The 17,395-nt window shown below is 53.9% G+C and overlaps 1 protein-coding gene across 1 annotated transcript in view; it reads left to right on the forward strand.

Annotated features, from left to right (window-relative positions):
- The window catches only part of LOC140392889 (tumor necrosis factor receptor superfamily member 3-like), a 92,804-nt gene that overhangs the window by 43,297 nt on the left and 32,112 nt on the right, over nt 1-17,395 (forward strand). Inside the window, exons 2-5 of the mRNA XM_072478651.1 lie at nt 2,099-2,204; nt 9,675-9,803; nt 13,719-13,883; nt 15,327-15,420. Coding sequence (XP_072334752.1) covers nt 2,099-2,204; nt 9,675-9,803; nt 13,719-13,883; nt 15,327-15,420 — 494 coding nt within the window. The remainder of the gene's footprint in view (nt 1-2,098; nt 2,205-9,674; nt 9,804-13,718; nt 13,884-15,326; nt 15,421-17,395) is intronic.

The raw sequence follows: 17,395 nt of genomic DNA on the forward strand, positions 1-17,395 counted from the left end.
GAGAGTCAGTGTGTGTGGAACGCATACCCCAGTGAGAGTCAGTGTGTGAGGAACCTGTACCCCAGTGAGAGTCAATGTGTGTGGAACCTGTACCGCAGTGAGAGTCAGTGTGTGTGGAACCTGTACCCCATTGAGAGTCAGTGTGTGTGGAACCTGTACCCCAGTGAGAGTCAGTGTGTGTGGAACCTGTACCACAGTGAGAGTCAGTGTGTGTGGATCCTGTACCCCAGTGAGAGTCAATGTGTGTGGAACCCATACCCCAGTGAGAGTCAGTGTGTATAGAACACGTATCTCAGTGTGAGTCAGTGTGTCTGGGACCCCTACCCTAGTGAGAGTCAGTGTGTGTGGAACCCGTACCCCAGTGAGAGTCAGTGTGTGTGGAACCCGTATCCCAGTGAGAGTCAGTGTGTGTGGAAACCGTACCCCAGTGAGAGTCTGTGTGTGTGAGACCCGCACCCCAGTGAGAGTCAGTGTGTGTGGAACCCGTATCCCACTGAGGCAGTGTGTGTGAGACCCGCACCCCAGTGAGAGTCAGTGTGTGTGGAACCCGTATCCCAGTGAGAGTCAGTGTGTGTGGAACCTGTACCCCATTGAGAGTCAGTGTGTGTGGAACCTGTACCCCAGTGAAAGTCAGTTTGTGTGGAACCCATACCCCAGTGAGAGTCAGTGTGTGTGGAACCCATACCCCAGTGAGTGTCGGTGTGTGTGGAACCTGTACCCCATTGAGAGTCAGTGTGTGTGGAACCCGTACCCCAGTGAGAGTCAGTGTGTGTGGAACCTGTACCCCTGTGAGAGTCAGTGTGTGTGGAAACCGTACCCCAGTGAGAGTTAATGTGTGTGGCACCTGTACCCCAGTGAGAGTCAGTGTGTGTGGAACCCGTACCCCAGTGAGAGTCAGTGTGTGTGGAACCTGTACCCCAGTGAGAGTGAATGTGTGTGGAACCTGGAGCCCAGTGAGAGTCAGTGTGTGTGGAACCCGTACCCCAGTGAGAGTCAGTGTGTGTGGAACTCATACCCCATTGAGAGTCAGTGTGTGTGGAACCCGTACCCCAGTGAGAGTCAGTGTGTGTGGAACCCGTATCCCAGTGAGAGTCAGTGTGTGTGGAACCCATACCCCAGTGAGAGTCAGTGTCTGTGGAACCCGTAACCCAGTGAGAGTCAGTGTGTGTGGAACCTGTACCCCAGTGAGAGTCAGTGTGTGTGGAACCTGTACCCCAGTGAGAGTCAGTGTGTGTGGAACCTGTACCCCAGTGAGAGTCAGTGTGTGTGGAACCCGTACCCCAGTGAAAGTCAGTGTATGTGGAACCCATACCCCAGTGAGAGTCAGTGTGTGTGGAACCCGTACCCCAGTGGGAGTCAGTGTGTGTGGAACCCATACCCCAGTGAGAGTCAGTGTGTGTGGAACCTGTACCCCAGTGAGAGTCAGTGTGTGTGGAACCTGTACCCCAGTGAGAGTCAGTGTGTGTGGAACCCGTATCCCAGTGAGAGTCAGTGTGTGTGGAACCCGTACCCCAGTGAGAGTCAGTGTGTGTGGAACCCGTACCTCAGTGAGAGTCAGTGTGTATGGAACCCGTACCACAGTGAGTGTCAGTGTGTGTGGAACCTGTACCCCAGTGAGAGTCAGTGTGTGTGGAACCTGTACCCCAGTGAGAGTCAGTGTGTGTGGAACCCGACCCCAGTGAGAGTCAGTGTGTGTGGAACCCGCACCCCAGTGAGAGTCAGTGTGTGTGGAACCCGTACCCCAGTGAGAGTCAGTGTGTGTGGAACCCGTACCCCAGTGAGAGTCAGTGTGTGTGGAACCCGTACCCCAGAGAGAGTCAGTGTGTGTGGAACCCGTATCCAGTGAGAGTCAGTGTGTGTGGAACCCGTACCCCTGAGAGAGTCAGTGTGTGTGGAACCCGTATCCCAGAGAGCGTCAGTGTGTGTGGAACCCGTGCCCCAGTGAGAGTCAGTGTGTGTGGAACCCGTACCCCAGTGAGAGTCAGTGTGTGTGGAACCCGTACCCCAGTGAGAATCAGTGTGTGTGGAACCTGTAACCCAGTGTGAGTCATTGAGGTTTTAGTTGAGGGAATTCATTTTAAACGTCCTTTCTCTGCAGGTGATAGTGCCATCGATATCTAATGATCCTGTCAGCAAAGGGTGTTCTGCCCCAAATACAGATTATGAAAAATCAACGGAGCGCTGCTGTTCAAAGTGTCCCCCAGGTAGGAGCAATGGACCGCACTGTCAGAGGGTCAGTACTGAGGGAGGGCCGCACTGTCAGAGGGTCAGTACTGAGGGAGGGCCGCACTGTCAGAGGGTCAGTACTGAGGGAGCGCTGCACTGTCAGAGGGTCAGTACTGAGGGAGCGCTGCATTGTCAGAGGGTCAGTACTGAGGGAGGGCCGCACTGTCAGAGGGTCAGTACTGAGGGAGCGCTGCACTGTCAGAGGGTCAGTACTGAGGGAGTGCTGCACTGTCAGAGGGTCAGTACTGAGGGCGTGCTGCACTGTCAGAGGGTTAGTACTGAGGGAGTCCTGCACTGTCAGAGGGTCAGTACTGAAGGAGCGTCGCACTGTCAGAGCATCAGTACTGAGGGAGTGCCGCACTGTCAGAGGGTCAGTACTGAGGGAGTGCCGCACTATCAGAGGGTCAGTACTGAAGGAGCATCGCACTGTCAGAGGGTCAGTACTGAGGGAGTGCCGCACTGTCAGAGGGTCAGTACTGAGGGAGTGCTTCACTGTCAGAGGGTCAGTACTGAGGGAGTGCTGCACTGTCAGAGGGTCAGTACTGAGGGAGTGCTGCACTGTCAGAGGGTCAGTACTGAGGGATCGCCGCATTGTCAGAGGGTCAGTGCTGAGGGAGAGCCGCATTGTCAGAGGGTCAGTGCTGAGGGAGTGCTGCACTGTCAGAGGGTCAGTACTGAGGGAGCGCTGCACTGTCAGAGGGTCAGTGCTGAGGGAGAGCTGCATTGTCAGAGGGTCAGTGCTGAGGGAGTGCCGCACTGTCAGAGGGTCAGTACTGAGGGAGTGCTGCACTGTCAGAGGGTCAGTACTGAGGGAGTGCTGCACTGTCAGAGGGTCAGTACTGAGGGAGTGCTGCACTGTCAGAGGGTCAGTACTGAGGGATCGCCGCATTGGCAGAGGGTCAGTGCTGAGCGATTGCTGCACTGTCAGAGGGTCGGTGCTGAGGGAGCGCTGCACTGTCAGAGGGTCAGTACTGAGGGAGCGCTGCATTGTCAGAGGGTCAGTACTGAGGGATCGCCGCATTGTCAGAGTGTCAGTGCTGAGGGAGTGCTGCACTGTCAGAGGGTCAGTACTGAGGGAGTGCTGCATTGTCAGAAGGTCAGTACTGAGGGAGTGCTGCACTGTTGGAGGGTCAGTGCTGAGGGAGTGCTGCACTGTCAGAGGGTCAGTACTGAGGGAGTGCTGCACTGTCAGAGGGTCAGTACTGAGGGAACGCTGCACTGTCAGAGGGTCAGTACTGAGGGAGCGCTGCATTGTCAGAAGTTCAGTACTGAGGGAGCGCTGCACTGTTGGAGGGTCAGTTCTGAGGGAGTGCCACATCTGTTGTTGGGCCAGTACTGAGGGAGTGCTGAAGTATTGGATGGTCAGTACGGAGGGAGCACAGCATTTTCGGAGGGTCAGGGTTATAGAGAAAGGACAAACTGTGGAGCAGAGTTACATAGAGAGTTGACACATTTGGGAACAGAGGCATACAAAGAGAGGACACACTGCGTAATAGAGGGATAGAGAGGGAGGACACACTGTTGAACAGAGAGATAGAGATGGAGGACATACTGGAGAACAGAGGGATCTCGAGAGAGACACACACTGGGGAACAGAGGGATTATAGAGAGAAGACACACTGGGATCAGAGGGTTATGGAGAGAGTATGTGGATTGTATTTTTCCCTCAAACAAAACTGTGGCAAACGCTGCTGTCCTCAGTCATTATCAGGTTTACCTTTTGGGATTGTGCATTGTGCAGGTTGGAAGCCTCATTTACTTAATGAGAACAGTGATCACCCTTCAGAGAAATTAATACATCAAAGACTGCGAGAAAGAGGAAAGATGAAAAGCGACAGACGCAGAGAGAGAGAGGAACAGAGGGGGAGATAGAGAGAGGGAGGACACAGAGAGCGAAACAGAGCGACAGATCCGATAGAGGAAAACAGTGAGACGGGAAAAAAGAGAGTGTCACAGATCGACAGAGACAGAGATGGAGAGAGCAAAAGAGTGAGACAGATAGACAGGGAGAGAGGTTGACAGAGAACGGGGCAGAGAGAGAGATACAGAGAAAGAGAGACAGAAAGAGTGATAAAGAGAGAGAGGGACTGAGGAAGAAATATAGAGAGTGAGAGGCGGTCAGAGAGAGTGAGAGGAAGACAGAGAGTGAAAGAAATACTGAGAGAGAAAAAAAGAGAGCAGACAGAGAGAGGGGGACAGCGATAGACAGAGAGAAATAGAGAGAGAGAGAAAGATGTTTACCGTATTAACGTGCTGGGTTTCCTGTGTGGTCAAACACAACGGCAGCAGTTTTGCTAACCATGTCACTTTTGTACCTGAGAGCCGAGTTAGACGTATTGTTGACAGTGATCCTGCATAGTCAGCTACCCACATCCTCTCGTGAATACAAGCTGCAGAAAAAGCACTTCAAACAGTGAACATGCAGAGTGTTACAGATAGAGAGAGAGCTGATTCCGCACTGTCAAAGGGTCAGTACTGAGGGGTTGCGACAGTCAGGGTCAGTACTGAGGGAGTGCCACACTGTCGGAGGGTCAGTACTGAGGGAGTGCCGCACTGTCGGAGGGTAAGTGCTGAGGGTGTGCTGCACTGTCGGAGGGTAAGTGCTGAGGGAGTGCTGCACTGTCGGAGGGTCAGTACTGAGGGAGAGCTGCACTGTCCGAGGGTCAGTACTGAGGAAGTGCAGCACTGACAGAGAGTCAGTACTGAGGGAGTGCCACACTGTCCGAGGGTCAGTACTGAGGGAGCAACGCACTGTCAGAGGGTCATTCCTCAGAGAGCGCTGCACTGTCGGAGGGCCAGTACTGTGGGAGCACCGCACTGTCAGAGGGTCAGTATTGAGGGTGTGCCGCACTGCCAGGGGATCAGTACTGAGGGAGTGGAGGGAGCACCGCACTGTTGGAGGGTCAGCACTGAGGGAGCACCGCTCTGACAGAGGGTCAGCACTGAGGTAGTGCCACACTGTTGGAGGGTCAGTACTAAGGGAGTGCCACATCGTTGGATAGTCAGTACGGAGGGAGTGTCGCATTGTTCGAGGGTCAGTACTGAAGGAGCGCCGCACTGTCAGATGGTCAGTACTATGGGAGTGCTGCACTGTCAGAGGGTCAGTACTGAAGGAGTGCTGCATTGTCAGAGGGTCAGTACTGGGGCCGTTGCACTGTCGGATGTCAGTACCGAGGGAGCGCCGCACTGACGGAGGGTCGATACAGAGGGAGTGCCGCACTGTTGCAGCGGCAGCACTGAGGAAGTGCTGCACTCTCGGAGGGTCAGTACTGAGGGAATGCTGCAATGTTGGAGGGTCAGTACTGAGGGAGTGCAGCAATGTCGGAGTGTCAGTATTGTGGGTGTGCCGCACTGTCAGGGGGTCAGTACTGAGGGAGTGCTGCACTGTCAGAGTGTCAGTACTGTGGTAGTCCCATACTGTCAGAGGGTCAGTACTGAAGGAGCGCTGCACTGTCAGAGGGTCAGTACTGAAGGAGCGCCGCACTGTCAGAGGGTCAGTACCGAGGGAGTGTTACATTGTCGAAGTGCCACACTGGCGGAGGATCAGTCCTGAGGGAGTGCTGCTTGACAGAGGGTCAGTATTGAGTGTGCACCGAACTGTCTGAGGGTTAGTACTGACAGAGCACCGCACTCTCAGAGGGTCAGTACTGAGGGAGCGTTCGACTGTTGGAGGGTCAGTACAGAGGGAGAGCCGCACTATCACAGGGTCAGTACTGAGGGAGCGCCGCACTCTCAGAGGGTCAGTACTGAGGGAGCGTTGCACTGTCGGAGAGTCAGTACTGAGGGAGTGCTGCACTGTCAGAGGGTCAGTACTGAGGGAGTGCTGCACAGTCGGAGGACCAGTACTGTGGGAGCACCGCACTGTCAGAGGGTCAGTATTGAGGGTGTGCCGCACTACCAGGGGGTCAGTACTGAGGGAGTGGAGGGAGCACCGCACTGTTGGAGGGTCAGCACTGAGGGAGCGCCGCTCTGACAGAGGGTCAGCACTGAGGTAGTGCCACACTGTTGGAGGGTCAGTACTATGAGAGTGCCACATCGTTGGATAGTCAGTACGGAGGGAGTGTCGCATTGTTCGAGGGTCAGTACTGAAGGAACGCCACACTGTCAGATGGTCAGTACTGTGGGAGTGCTGCACTGTCAGAGGGTCAGTACTGAAGGAGCGCCGCATTGTCAGAGGGTCAGTACTGGGGCCGTTGCACTGTCGGACTTCAGTACAGAGGGAGCGCCGCACTGACGGAGGGTCGATACAGAGCGAGTGCCGCACTGTTGCAGCGTTAGCACTGAGGGAGTGCTGCACTCCAGGAGGGTCAGTACTGAGGGAGTTCTGCACTCTCGGAGGGTCAGTACTGAGGGAATGCTGCAATGTTGGAGGGTCTGTACTGAGGGAGTGCAGCACTGTCGGAGTGTCAGTATTGTGGGTGTGCCGCACTGTCAGGGGGTCAGTACTGAGGGAGTGCTGCACTGTCAGAGGGTCAGCACTGAGGGAGCGCCGCTCTGACAGAGGGTCAGCACTGAGGTAGTGCCACACTGTTGGAGGGTCAGTACTAAGAGAGTGCCACATCGTTGGATAGTCAGTACGGAGGGAGTGTCGCATTGTTCGAGGGTCAGTACTGAAGGAACGCCACACTGTCAGATGGTCAGTACTGTGGGAGTGCTGCACTGTCAGAGGGTCAGTACTGAAGGAGCGCCGCATTGTCAGAGGGTCAGTACTGGGGCCGTTGCACTGTCGGACTTCAGTACAGAGGGAGCGCCGCACTGACGGAGGGTCGATACAGAGCGAGTGCCGCACTGTTGCAGCGTTAGCACTGAGGGAGTGCTGCACTCCAGGAGGGTCAGTACTGAGGGAGTTCTGCACTCTCGGAGGGTCAGTACTGAGGGAATGCTGCAATGTTGGAGGGTCTGTACTGAGGGAGTGCAGCACTGTCGGAGTGTCAGTATTGTGGGTGTGCCGCACTGTCAGGGGGTCAGTACTGAGGGAGTGCTGCACTGTCAGAGTGTCAGTACTGTGGTAGTCCCGTACTGTCAGAGGGTCAGTACTGAAGGAGCGCCGCACTGTCAGAGGGTCAGTACTGAGGAAGTGTTGCACACTGTCGGAGGATCAGTCCTGAAGGAGTGCTGCTTGACAGATAGTCAGTATTGAGTGTGCACCGAACTGTCCGAGGGTTAGTACTGACAGAACACCGGACTCTCAGAGGGTCAGTACTGAGGGAGCGTTGTACTGTTGGAGGGTCAGTACAGAGGGAGAGCCACACTGTCGGAGGGTCAGCAGTGAAGGAGTGCCGCACTCTCAGAGTGTCAGTACTGAGGGAGCGTTGCACTGTCGGAGAGTCAGTACTGCAGGATCGCCGCACTGTCAGAGGGTCAGTACTGAGGGAGCGTTGCACTGTCGGAGAGTCAGTACTGAGGGAGCGCTGCACTGTCAGAGGGTCAGTACTGAGCGAGTGCTGCACTGTCGGAGGGTCAGTACTGAGGGAGTACTGCACTGTTGGTGGTCAGTACTGAGGGAGTTGCATTCTCGGAGGGTCAGTACTGAAGGAGTGCCGCACTGTCAGAGGGTCAGTACTGAGGGAGTACTGCACTGTTGGTGGTCAGTACTGAGGGTGCTGCACTGTTGGATGGTCAGTACTGAGGGAGTTGCATTGTCGGAGGGTCAGTACTGAGGGAGTGCTGCACTGTCGGAGGGTCAGTACTGAGGGAGTACTGCACTGTCAGAGGGTCAGTACTGAGGGAGTGCTGCACTGTCGGAGGGTCAGTACTGAGGGAGTACTGCACTGTTGGTGGTCAGTACTGAGGGTACTGCACTGTTGGATGGTCAGTACCGAGGGAGCGTTGCATTGTCGGAGGGTCAGTGCTGAGGGAGTGCTGCACTGTCAGAGGGTCAGTGCTGAGGGAGTGCTGCACTGTCGGAGGGTCAGTACTGAGGGAGTGCTGCACTGTTGAATGATCAGTACAGAGGGAGCATTGCACTGTCAGAGGGGCAGTACTGAGGGAGTGGTGCACTGTCAGAGGGGCAGTACTGAGGGAGTGCTGCAATGTCGGAGGGTCAGTACTGAGCGAGTGCTGCACTGTTGGTGGTCAGTACTGTGGGAGTTGCATTCTCGGAGGGTCAGTACTGAGGGAGTGCGGCACTGTCAGAGGGTCAGTACTGAGGGAGTACTGCACTGTTGGTGGTCAGTACTGAGGGTGCTGCACTGTTGGATGGTCAGTACTGAGGGAGTTGCATTGTCGGAGGGTCAGTACTGAGGGAGTGCTGCACTGTCGGATGGTCAGTACTGAGGGAGTACTGCACTGTCAGAGGGTCAGTACTGAGGGAGTGCTGCACTGTCGGAGGGTCAGTACTGAGGGAGTACTGCACTGTTGGTGGTCAGTACTGAGGGTGCTGCACTGTTGGATGGTCAGTGCCGAGGGAGCGTTGCATTGTCGGAGGGTCAGCGCTGAGTGAGTGCTGCACTGTCAGAGGGTCAGTGCTGAGGGAGTGCTGCACTGTCGGAGGGTCAGTACTGAGGGAGTGCTGCACTGTTGAATGATCAGTACAGAGGGAGCATTGCAATGTCAGAGGGGCTGTACTGAGGGAGCGCTGCACTGTCAGAGGGGCAGTACTGAGGGAGTGCTGCAATGTCGGAGGGTCAGTACTGAGCGAGTGCTGCAATGTCAGAGGGTCAGTACTGAGCGAGTGCTGCACTGTCAGAGGGTCAGTACTGAGGGAGTGCCGCACTGTCACAGAGTCAGTACTGAGGGAGTGCTGCACTGTCGGAGGGTCAGTACTGAGGGAGTACTGCACTGTTGGTGGTCAGTACTGAGGGAGTTGCATTCTCGGAGGGTCAGTACTGAGGGAGTGCTGCACTGTCAGAGGGTTAGTACTGAGGGAGTACTGCACTGTTGGTGGTCAGTACTGAGGGTGCTGCACTGTTGGATGGTCAGTACTGAGGAAGTTGCATTGTCGGAGGGTCAGTACTGAGGGAGTGCTGCACTGTCGGAGGGTCAGTACTGAGGGGGTACTGCACTGTCAGAGGGTCAGTACTGAGGGAGTGCTGCACTGTCGGAGGGTCAGTACTGAGGGTGTACTGCACTGTTGGTGGTCAGTACTGAGGGTGCTGCACTGTTGGATGGTCAGTACCGAGGGAGCGTTGCATTGTCGGAGGGTCAGTGATGAGGGAGTGCTGCACTGTCAGAGGGTCAGTGCTGAGGGAGTGCTGCACTGTCGGAGGGTCAGTACTGAGGGAGTGCTGCACTGTTGAATGATCAGTACAGAGGGAGCATTGCACTGTCAGAGGGGCAGTACTGAGGGAGCACTGCACTGTCAGAGGGGCAGTACTGAGGGAGTGCTGCAATCTCGGAGGGTCAGTACTGACAGAGCACCGCACTGTTGGAGGGTCAATTCTGAGTGTTGCACTGTCGGATGTGGGTGTTCTTTTTGAGGTGATGTGATTCTTTTACTCTCTCCTTAGGTACATTCAAGGTGAAGTCCTGTTCGAATGACCAGGACACTCAATGTGAGTTATGTCGTCCTGGATCCTACACTGAAGTCTGGAACTTTATTAGTGGATGTCTCTCCTGCCGAGGGCTTTGCAAAGCAGGTCAGGGGAGCCTCAACTTTATTCCAACATCACTCCCTCACTCCAACATCACTCCCTCACTCCAACATCACTCCATCACTCCAACATCACTCCGTTCTCACTCAAAATTACTCCCTCACTCCTCCTCACTCCAACATCACTCCAACATCACACCTGCACTTGAACATCACTCCTCTCTCTTAACTTCACTCCCTCACTCCAACACCACTCTTGCACTCCAACCTCACTCAAAATCACTCCCTCATTTCAACATCACTCCCTCAGTCCAACCTCACTCCCTCACTCAAAATTTCTCCCTCACTCCTCCATCACTCAACATCACTCCCTCTCTCCAACCTCACTTAGGATCACCCCCTCAGTGCAATCTCATTCACATCTCACACCCTCGCTGCAACATCACTCTCACTCCAACATGAATCCCTCCCCAACATCACTCCCTCACTCCAACCTCACTTAGCATCACCCCCTCAGTGCAATCTCATTCACATCTCACACCCTCGCTGCAACATCACTCTCACTCCAACATGAATCCCTCCCCAACATCACTCCCTCACTCCAACCTCACTCAAATCTCACTCCCTCATTCCAATCTCACTTCCTCACTCCTTTCTCACTCCAACATCATTCCCTCACTCCAACCTCACTCCCCCATTCCAATCTCACTCCCTCACTTTAATCTCACTCAGCATCACCCAACCTTACTCAAACATCATTCCGTCAGTCCTCCCTCACTCTAACATCATTCCCTCAAACATCACTCCCTCACTCCAACCTCACTCAAATCTCACTCCCTCACTCCAACCTCACTCAGCATCACACCCTCAGTACAATCTCATTCACATCTCACTCCTCGCTGCAACATCACTCTCACTCCAACATCAATCCCCCCCAACATCCCTCCCTCACTCCAACCTCACTCAAATCTGACTCCAACCTCACTCCCTCACTTTAATCTCACTCAGCATCACCCCAACCTTACTCAAACATCATTCCTTCAGTCCTCCCTCACTCTAACATCACTCCCTCAAACATCACTCCTTCACTAAAACCTCACTCAAACCTCACTCCCTAAATTTTACTCCATCACTCAAATTTAATTCCCTCACCCAATCTCACTCCCTCACTGCAACATCACTCAATCGCACTCCCCCAGTCCAATCTCACTCAATCTCAGTCCCTCACTCGAACTTCACTCCCTCACTCCAAGTTCACTCCCTCACTCCAAGCTAACTCGGGGCGGGATTCTCCGACCCGCCGCTGGGTCGGAGAATCGCCAGGGGGGGGCGGCATGAGTCCCGCCCCCGCCGGCCGCCGAATTCTCCGGCACCAGAGATTCGGCGGGGGCGGGAATCGCGCCGCGCCGGTCGGCGGGCACCCCCGGCGATTCTCCGGCCCGTGATGGGCTGAAGTCCCGCTGCTGCTATGCCGGTCTAACCGGCGTGAATTGAACCCGGTCCCTTACCGGCGGGACCTGGCGGCAGGAGCGGGCTCCGGGGTCCTTGGGGGGGGGGGGGGGCGATCTGGCCCCGGGCGGTGCCCCCACGGTGGCCTGGCCCACGATTGGGGCCCACCGATCCGCGGGCGGGCCTGTGCCGTGGGGGCAGTCTTTTACTACGCGTCAGCCGTGTAGGTCTCCGCGATGGCAGACGCGTAGGTGACCCCCCCCCCGCGTATCCGCGGGGATGACGTCAGCAGCCGCTGACGCTCCCGCGCATGCGCCTTCGGCCCAAGCTGGCATGGCGCCAAAGGCCTTCCACCGGCGGGGCGCCAACCACTCCAGGGCGGGCCTAGCCCCTAAAGGTGCGGTTTCCGCCGGAGTGGTTCACGCCACTCCATCCCGCCGGGACCCCCCGCCCCGCCGGGTAGGGGAGAATCCCGCCCAACTCAAATCTCATTTAACATCACTCTGTCCCTCAAACCTCACTCCCTTGCTCAAATGTCATTCCCTACCTCCACCCTCATTTAAATCTCACTCCAACCTCACACCCTCACTCCACCTCATCACCTCCTCACTCCAACCTCACTTCTTCCCTACAACACCACTCAATCGCACTCCCTCACTCCAACCTCACTCCATTTCACTCTATCACTCAAAGTTCACTCCCTCACTCATACTTCAATCCCTCGCTCGAACCTCACACAAAACTCACTCCAACCTCACCCCAATATCAGTCAAATTTCACCCCCACACTCCAACCCCTCACTCAATCTCACTCCCTCACTAAAACCTCACTCAATCTATCTCCCTCACTCAAACTTCACTTTGCTCAAAACAAACTCACTCCAACCACACTCAATAGCATTCCCCCACTCAATCTCACACTCCACTCCAAACTCACTCCATCACTCCAAACTCACTCAACGTCATTCAAACCTCATTCAAACTTCACTCCCTCACTCAAACCTCACTCCCACAATCCAAGCTCGCTCAACACCACTCCAACCCCATTTACATTCACTCCCTCACTCCTACAACACCCAACCTCACTGAGACCTTACTCAATATCACCAACTTCACTCAAACTTCTCTCCCTCACTACAATCTCACTCAATCGCATTCCCTCACTCAAACCTCACTCCCACACTCCAACCTCACTGCAACTTATCTCAAACTTCATTCCCTCACTCCAATCTCATTCCTCATTCCAAACTCGCTCCACACCACTCCACCCCATTCACATTCACTCCCTCACTCAAACCTCACTCCCACACTTTAACCTCACTCAACATCACTGCAACTTAGCTCAAACTTCATTCCCTCAGTACAATCTCATTCCTCACTCCAACCTCACTCAACATCACTCCAATCTTACTCAACCTCACTCCCTAACTCCACCCTCACACCCTCACTCCAAAATCACTGAATCTCACACCCTCACTCAAACTTCACCCCATCACTCCAACCGCACTCAACATCACTCCTCCCTCACTCAAACTTCTTTCCCTCACTACAATCTCACTCCAACACCACTCAATCTCACTCCCTCACTCAAACCTCATCCCTTCACTCCAACACTCAACATCACTCCAGCCTCACTCAAACTTCACTCTCTCACGACAGCGGCACTCCCTCTATCCAGCCTCATGCAAACCTCTCTCCCTCGCTCCAACCACACTCCAACCTCACTACGACTTCCCCCACTCCAACCTCAGTTCCTTATTCAAACCTCACTCCCTCAATCCAACGTCACTCAAAACTCACTTCCTCACTCAACCTTAATCCAACCTCACTCAAACTCACTCCAACCTCACTCCCTCACTCAATATCACTACTTCATGCAACCTCACTCACTCACTCGAACCTCATTCAACCTCACTCCGACTTCACTTCCTCACTCAGCCACACTCCCTCCTCACTCCAACCTCGACTTAACTTCACTCGATCTCAGTCATCTCACTCAACCTAAATTCAATCTCACTCAATCTTAATCCCTATCAACTAACTTTAGCCCCCGCACCCTAAACTGTAAACCTGAAACATAATCTTAACCCTAACACCCTCAGCATATCCCCCAATGCCTAAACCCTGACCCTAACTCGCTCACACAATCCCCTAACCCACCAATGCCTAATCCTAATCACTAATCTGTAGCATTGACCCCTAACCCTAATGGTAACCCCTAACCCTAATCCTTAACCCCCTAATCCCCTAGATCTAACCCTAACACTAATACCCAACCTGAACTCTAACCCCAAATCCTAACACCGACTCCCTAACCCTACACCTACCCCCTAATCCCTACCCTCAACCCCTAACCCTAAAATCTATTCTGTAAAATTGACCCCTAACCCCAAACTGTAACCTCCAAGACTTAACCCTAACACTAAGCCCTAATCTGAACTCTAACCCTCGACCCCGTAACCCTAACCCCCGAACTCCAAAGGAGTTCACTCTCTTTTCTCACTGTTTTACAGAGCTGGGACTTATTCAGCTCCAGGAATGCACAGCCACGACCAAGCGAAAATGTGTGTGTGGCCCCGGGACGTACTGCAAATCAAAAGTGGATGAGAGTGACACCACGTGTAGTCACTGTGTGCAACACAGCTCCTGTCCCCCAGGTCAGGGGGTCAGAATATCAGGTAGCGACTCCTTTTTAAAATATTTTTATTGCAAGCACTTAACAATCTACACAGAATATCAACCCAATAAACAACCACAACCCCGCACCAATGCCTCACGGCACCAAGGTCCCAGGTTCGATCCCGGCCCTGGGTCACTGTCCGTGTGGTTTGCACATTCTCCCCGTGTCTGCCTGGGTCTCACCCCCACAACCCAAAGATGTGCAGGGTAGGTGGATTGGCCACACTAAATTGCCCCTTAATTGGAAAAAAATGAATTGGGTACTCTAAATTTAAAAAAAATAACCAAAGCTCTTCAACCCCCCCTGACACCAACACCCTGCCATGTCCTGCCTTCCCCATTTTAACCCCCTTATCCTCCCAACCCCCCCCCCTTCCCCTTTGCTGACCCCTCAATCCTCCTTGAAGAAATCAATAGACAGTTTCCACCCCTGAGTGAACGCTTCTACCGATCCCCACAGAGTGAACCTGACCTTCTCCAACCTCAGGAATTCCGCCAGGTCATTCAAAATCCGTCTCCGAGCTATCAGGGAGGCAAAGGCTAATTCCTCCCCCCCACTTGTGTTTAATATCCTCCACCGGATTGCCCTCCCTCTCCAGCAATATCCGCACCTTCCTCTCTGTAGTGATCTCTGTATCTGTTAAAACGTGATTAGTTAATGTGAAGTCAGTACAGACAGATGATCACTAGATGGCAACACTAACAGGGGCTATATAAGGAGTTTCCCGCTCTTTCTGTACGTTAGTGTGGGTGTACTGCAGCTAGAGCAAAGACGTGACCAGATCAGAGCGTACTGTATTATCATAATTGTTAGTTTAATCTAATCTTAGTTAATTATCTTGCTAGTCAAAGTATTAAAGTGAAAGAACTCACAAGCATATTATTTTGTTACTCAATAAATAATTTGACATCGACTGGAAGACTTTGACTGTTTATAAAACCATGAGACCATAAGACATAGGAGCAGAATTCGGCCACTCGGCCCGTCGAGTCTGCTCCGCCATTCAATCATGGCTGATATGTTTCTCATCCCCATTCTCCTGCCTTCTCCCCATAACCCCTGATTCCCTTATTAATCAAGAACCTATCTATCTCTGTCTTAAAGACACTCAGTGATTTGGCCTCACCAAGTTCAATACAACTCGGCCAGATAAATGAGTAATATTTATATTACAATTCTGTAATTTTAACCCCCTTACAGCTTTAAGGTTAAAAAAGGACACAGAGTGTGTGGAGGGGAACGACAAGGAGGGGGGGGCACAGGAGTTTGGTTATTTTTTTGTGTGATTTCCTGCTTGTTCTCTTTTTGGTTTGGGTTGTGTTTGATGTATATATATATATATATAAATGCCTTAATAAAAACATTTTGAAAAATGTATCCCCTTGCCATATCTGTGAGCTATACAAATGCAGCTCCCTCCCTCTCTGCTTCCCACGTGCAGGTAACTACAACGCTAACACTGTCTGCACAACCTGTCCAGCGGGAGCATTCTCCAATGTTTCATCAGCAACCCAGAGGTGTCAAACGCACACAGAGTGAGTACAACAGAGGACATACAGTCTCTGGGCTTGAGAGGGGTGAAGTTAAAGCGATAGGGAGGGTTGCCGGGGCTGGAGGAGGTTCCAGAGATAGGGAGGATTGCCACACCTGGAGGTTCCAGAGATAGGGAGGATTGCCACACCTGGAGGAGGTTCCAGAGATAGGGAGGATTGCCACACCTGGAGGAGGTTGCAGAGATAGGGAGGATTGCCACACCTGGAGGAGGTTACAGAGATAGGGAGGATTGCCACACCTGGAGGAGGTTCCAGAGATAGGGAGGATTGCCACACCTGGAGGAGGTTGCAGAGATAGGGAGGATTGCCGGGGCTGGAGGAGGTTACAGAGATAGGGAGGATTGCCACACCTGGAGGAGGTTGCAGAGATAGGGAGGATTGCCACACCTGGAGGAGGTTGCAGAGATAGGGAGGATTGCCAGGGCTGGAGGAGGTTACAGAGATAGGGAGGATTGCCACACCTGGAGGAGGTTGCAGAGATAGGGAGGATTGCCACACCTGGAGGAGGTTACAGAGATAGGGAGGATTGCCACACCTGGAGGAGGTTCCAGAGATAGGGAGGATTGCCACACCTGGAGGAGGTTCCAGAGATAGGGAGGATTGCCACACCTGGAGGAGGTTACAGAGATTGGGAGGATTGCCACACCTGGAGGAGGTTGCAGAGATAAGGAGGATTGCCACACCTGGAGGAGGTTACAGAGATAGGGAGGATTGCCACACCTGGAGGAGGTTACAGAGATAGGGAGGATTGCCACCCTGGAGGAGGTTACAGAGATAGGGAGGATTGCCACACCTGGAGGAGGTTGCAGAGATAGGGAGGATTGCCACACCTGGAGGAGGTTACAGAGATAGGGAGGATTGCCACACCTGGAGGAGGTTGCAGAGATAGGGAGGATTGCCACACCTGGAGGAGGTTCCAGAGATAGGGAGGATTGCCACACCTGGAGGAGGTTACAGAGATAGGGAGGATTGCCACACCTGGAGGAGGTTACAGAGATAGGGAGGATTGCCACGCCTGGAGGAGGTTACAGAGATAGGGAGGATTGCCACGCCTGGAGGAGGTTACAGAGATAGGGAGGATTGCCACGCCTGGAGGAGGTTACAGAGCTGGGGGCTGGATTCTCCGATCTGAACCCGAAGTGCTAACACTGGCGTGGGAACAGTGGCGTCTTACGCCCGAAAAAACAGCGCAAAAGCTGCACCGATCCTCCATCTGGTGGGGGGGCTAGCCAGCACGGATGTGGCCTGCGGATACGGCCAGAGAATTGCCGGGTCCGTAGCGGCATAAGCGCATGGCGGAGGCATGCTGCACTGTGCAACACGGCGCCTGCAGCACGCCTGCCAAAATACTGCCACCTGTAATCTGCCTCCCCACCCTCGGACCACCCCCCACCTGTCCCTCAGCCCCCGATGAAGGCCCCCTGAACGTGGAACAGCCCCCCACCCCCCCACCGCACCGACTGTGGCGGCACTGGACTCAGTCTGCAAATGCCACGCCTGGTTCACGGAAAAAAAAGGACAAGTATCCCACACCGCTGGGAATGCGTCACAAGGGAGGTGGAGCATCGGGGGAGGGCCTCAGGTGACATCCTTCGAGAACACCGTTTTCGACAGCGCGGAGCCCACGATTTTGGCGCAAACGGGGATTCTCCGGCCGATCGCCAAATGCAATTGTGGCACCGGCGACCGAGGTTCTAGGAGGAGGTCACGTAGATAGGGTTCTGGGGGACTGGAGGAGGTTACACAGATAGTGTTCTAGGGGCTGGAGGAGGTCACGTAGATAGGGTTCTCGGGGCTGGAGGAGGTTACACAGATAGGGTCCTGGGGAACTGGAGGAGATTACACAGATAGGGTTCTAGAGACTGGAGGAGGTTACACAGATAGGGTCCTGGGGGACTGGAGGTGGTTACACAGATAGGGTTCTAGGGGGCTGGAGGAGGTTACACAGATAGTGTTC

Source organism: Scyliorhinus torazame, chromosome 16 (assembly GCF_047496885.1).
Source record: "Scyliorhinus torazame isolate Kashiwa2021f chromosome 16, sScyTor2.1, whole genome shotgun sequence".
NCBI lineage: Eukaryota > Metazoa > Chordata > Chondrichthyes > Carcharhiniformes > Scyliorhinidae > Scyliorhinus > Scyliorhinus torazame.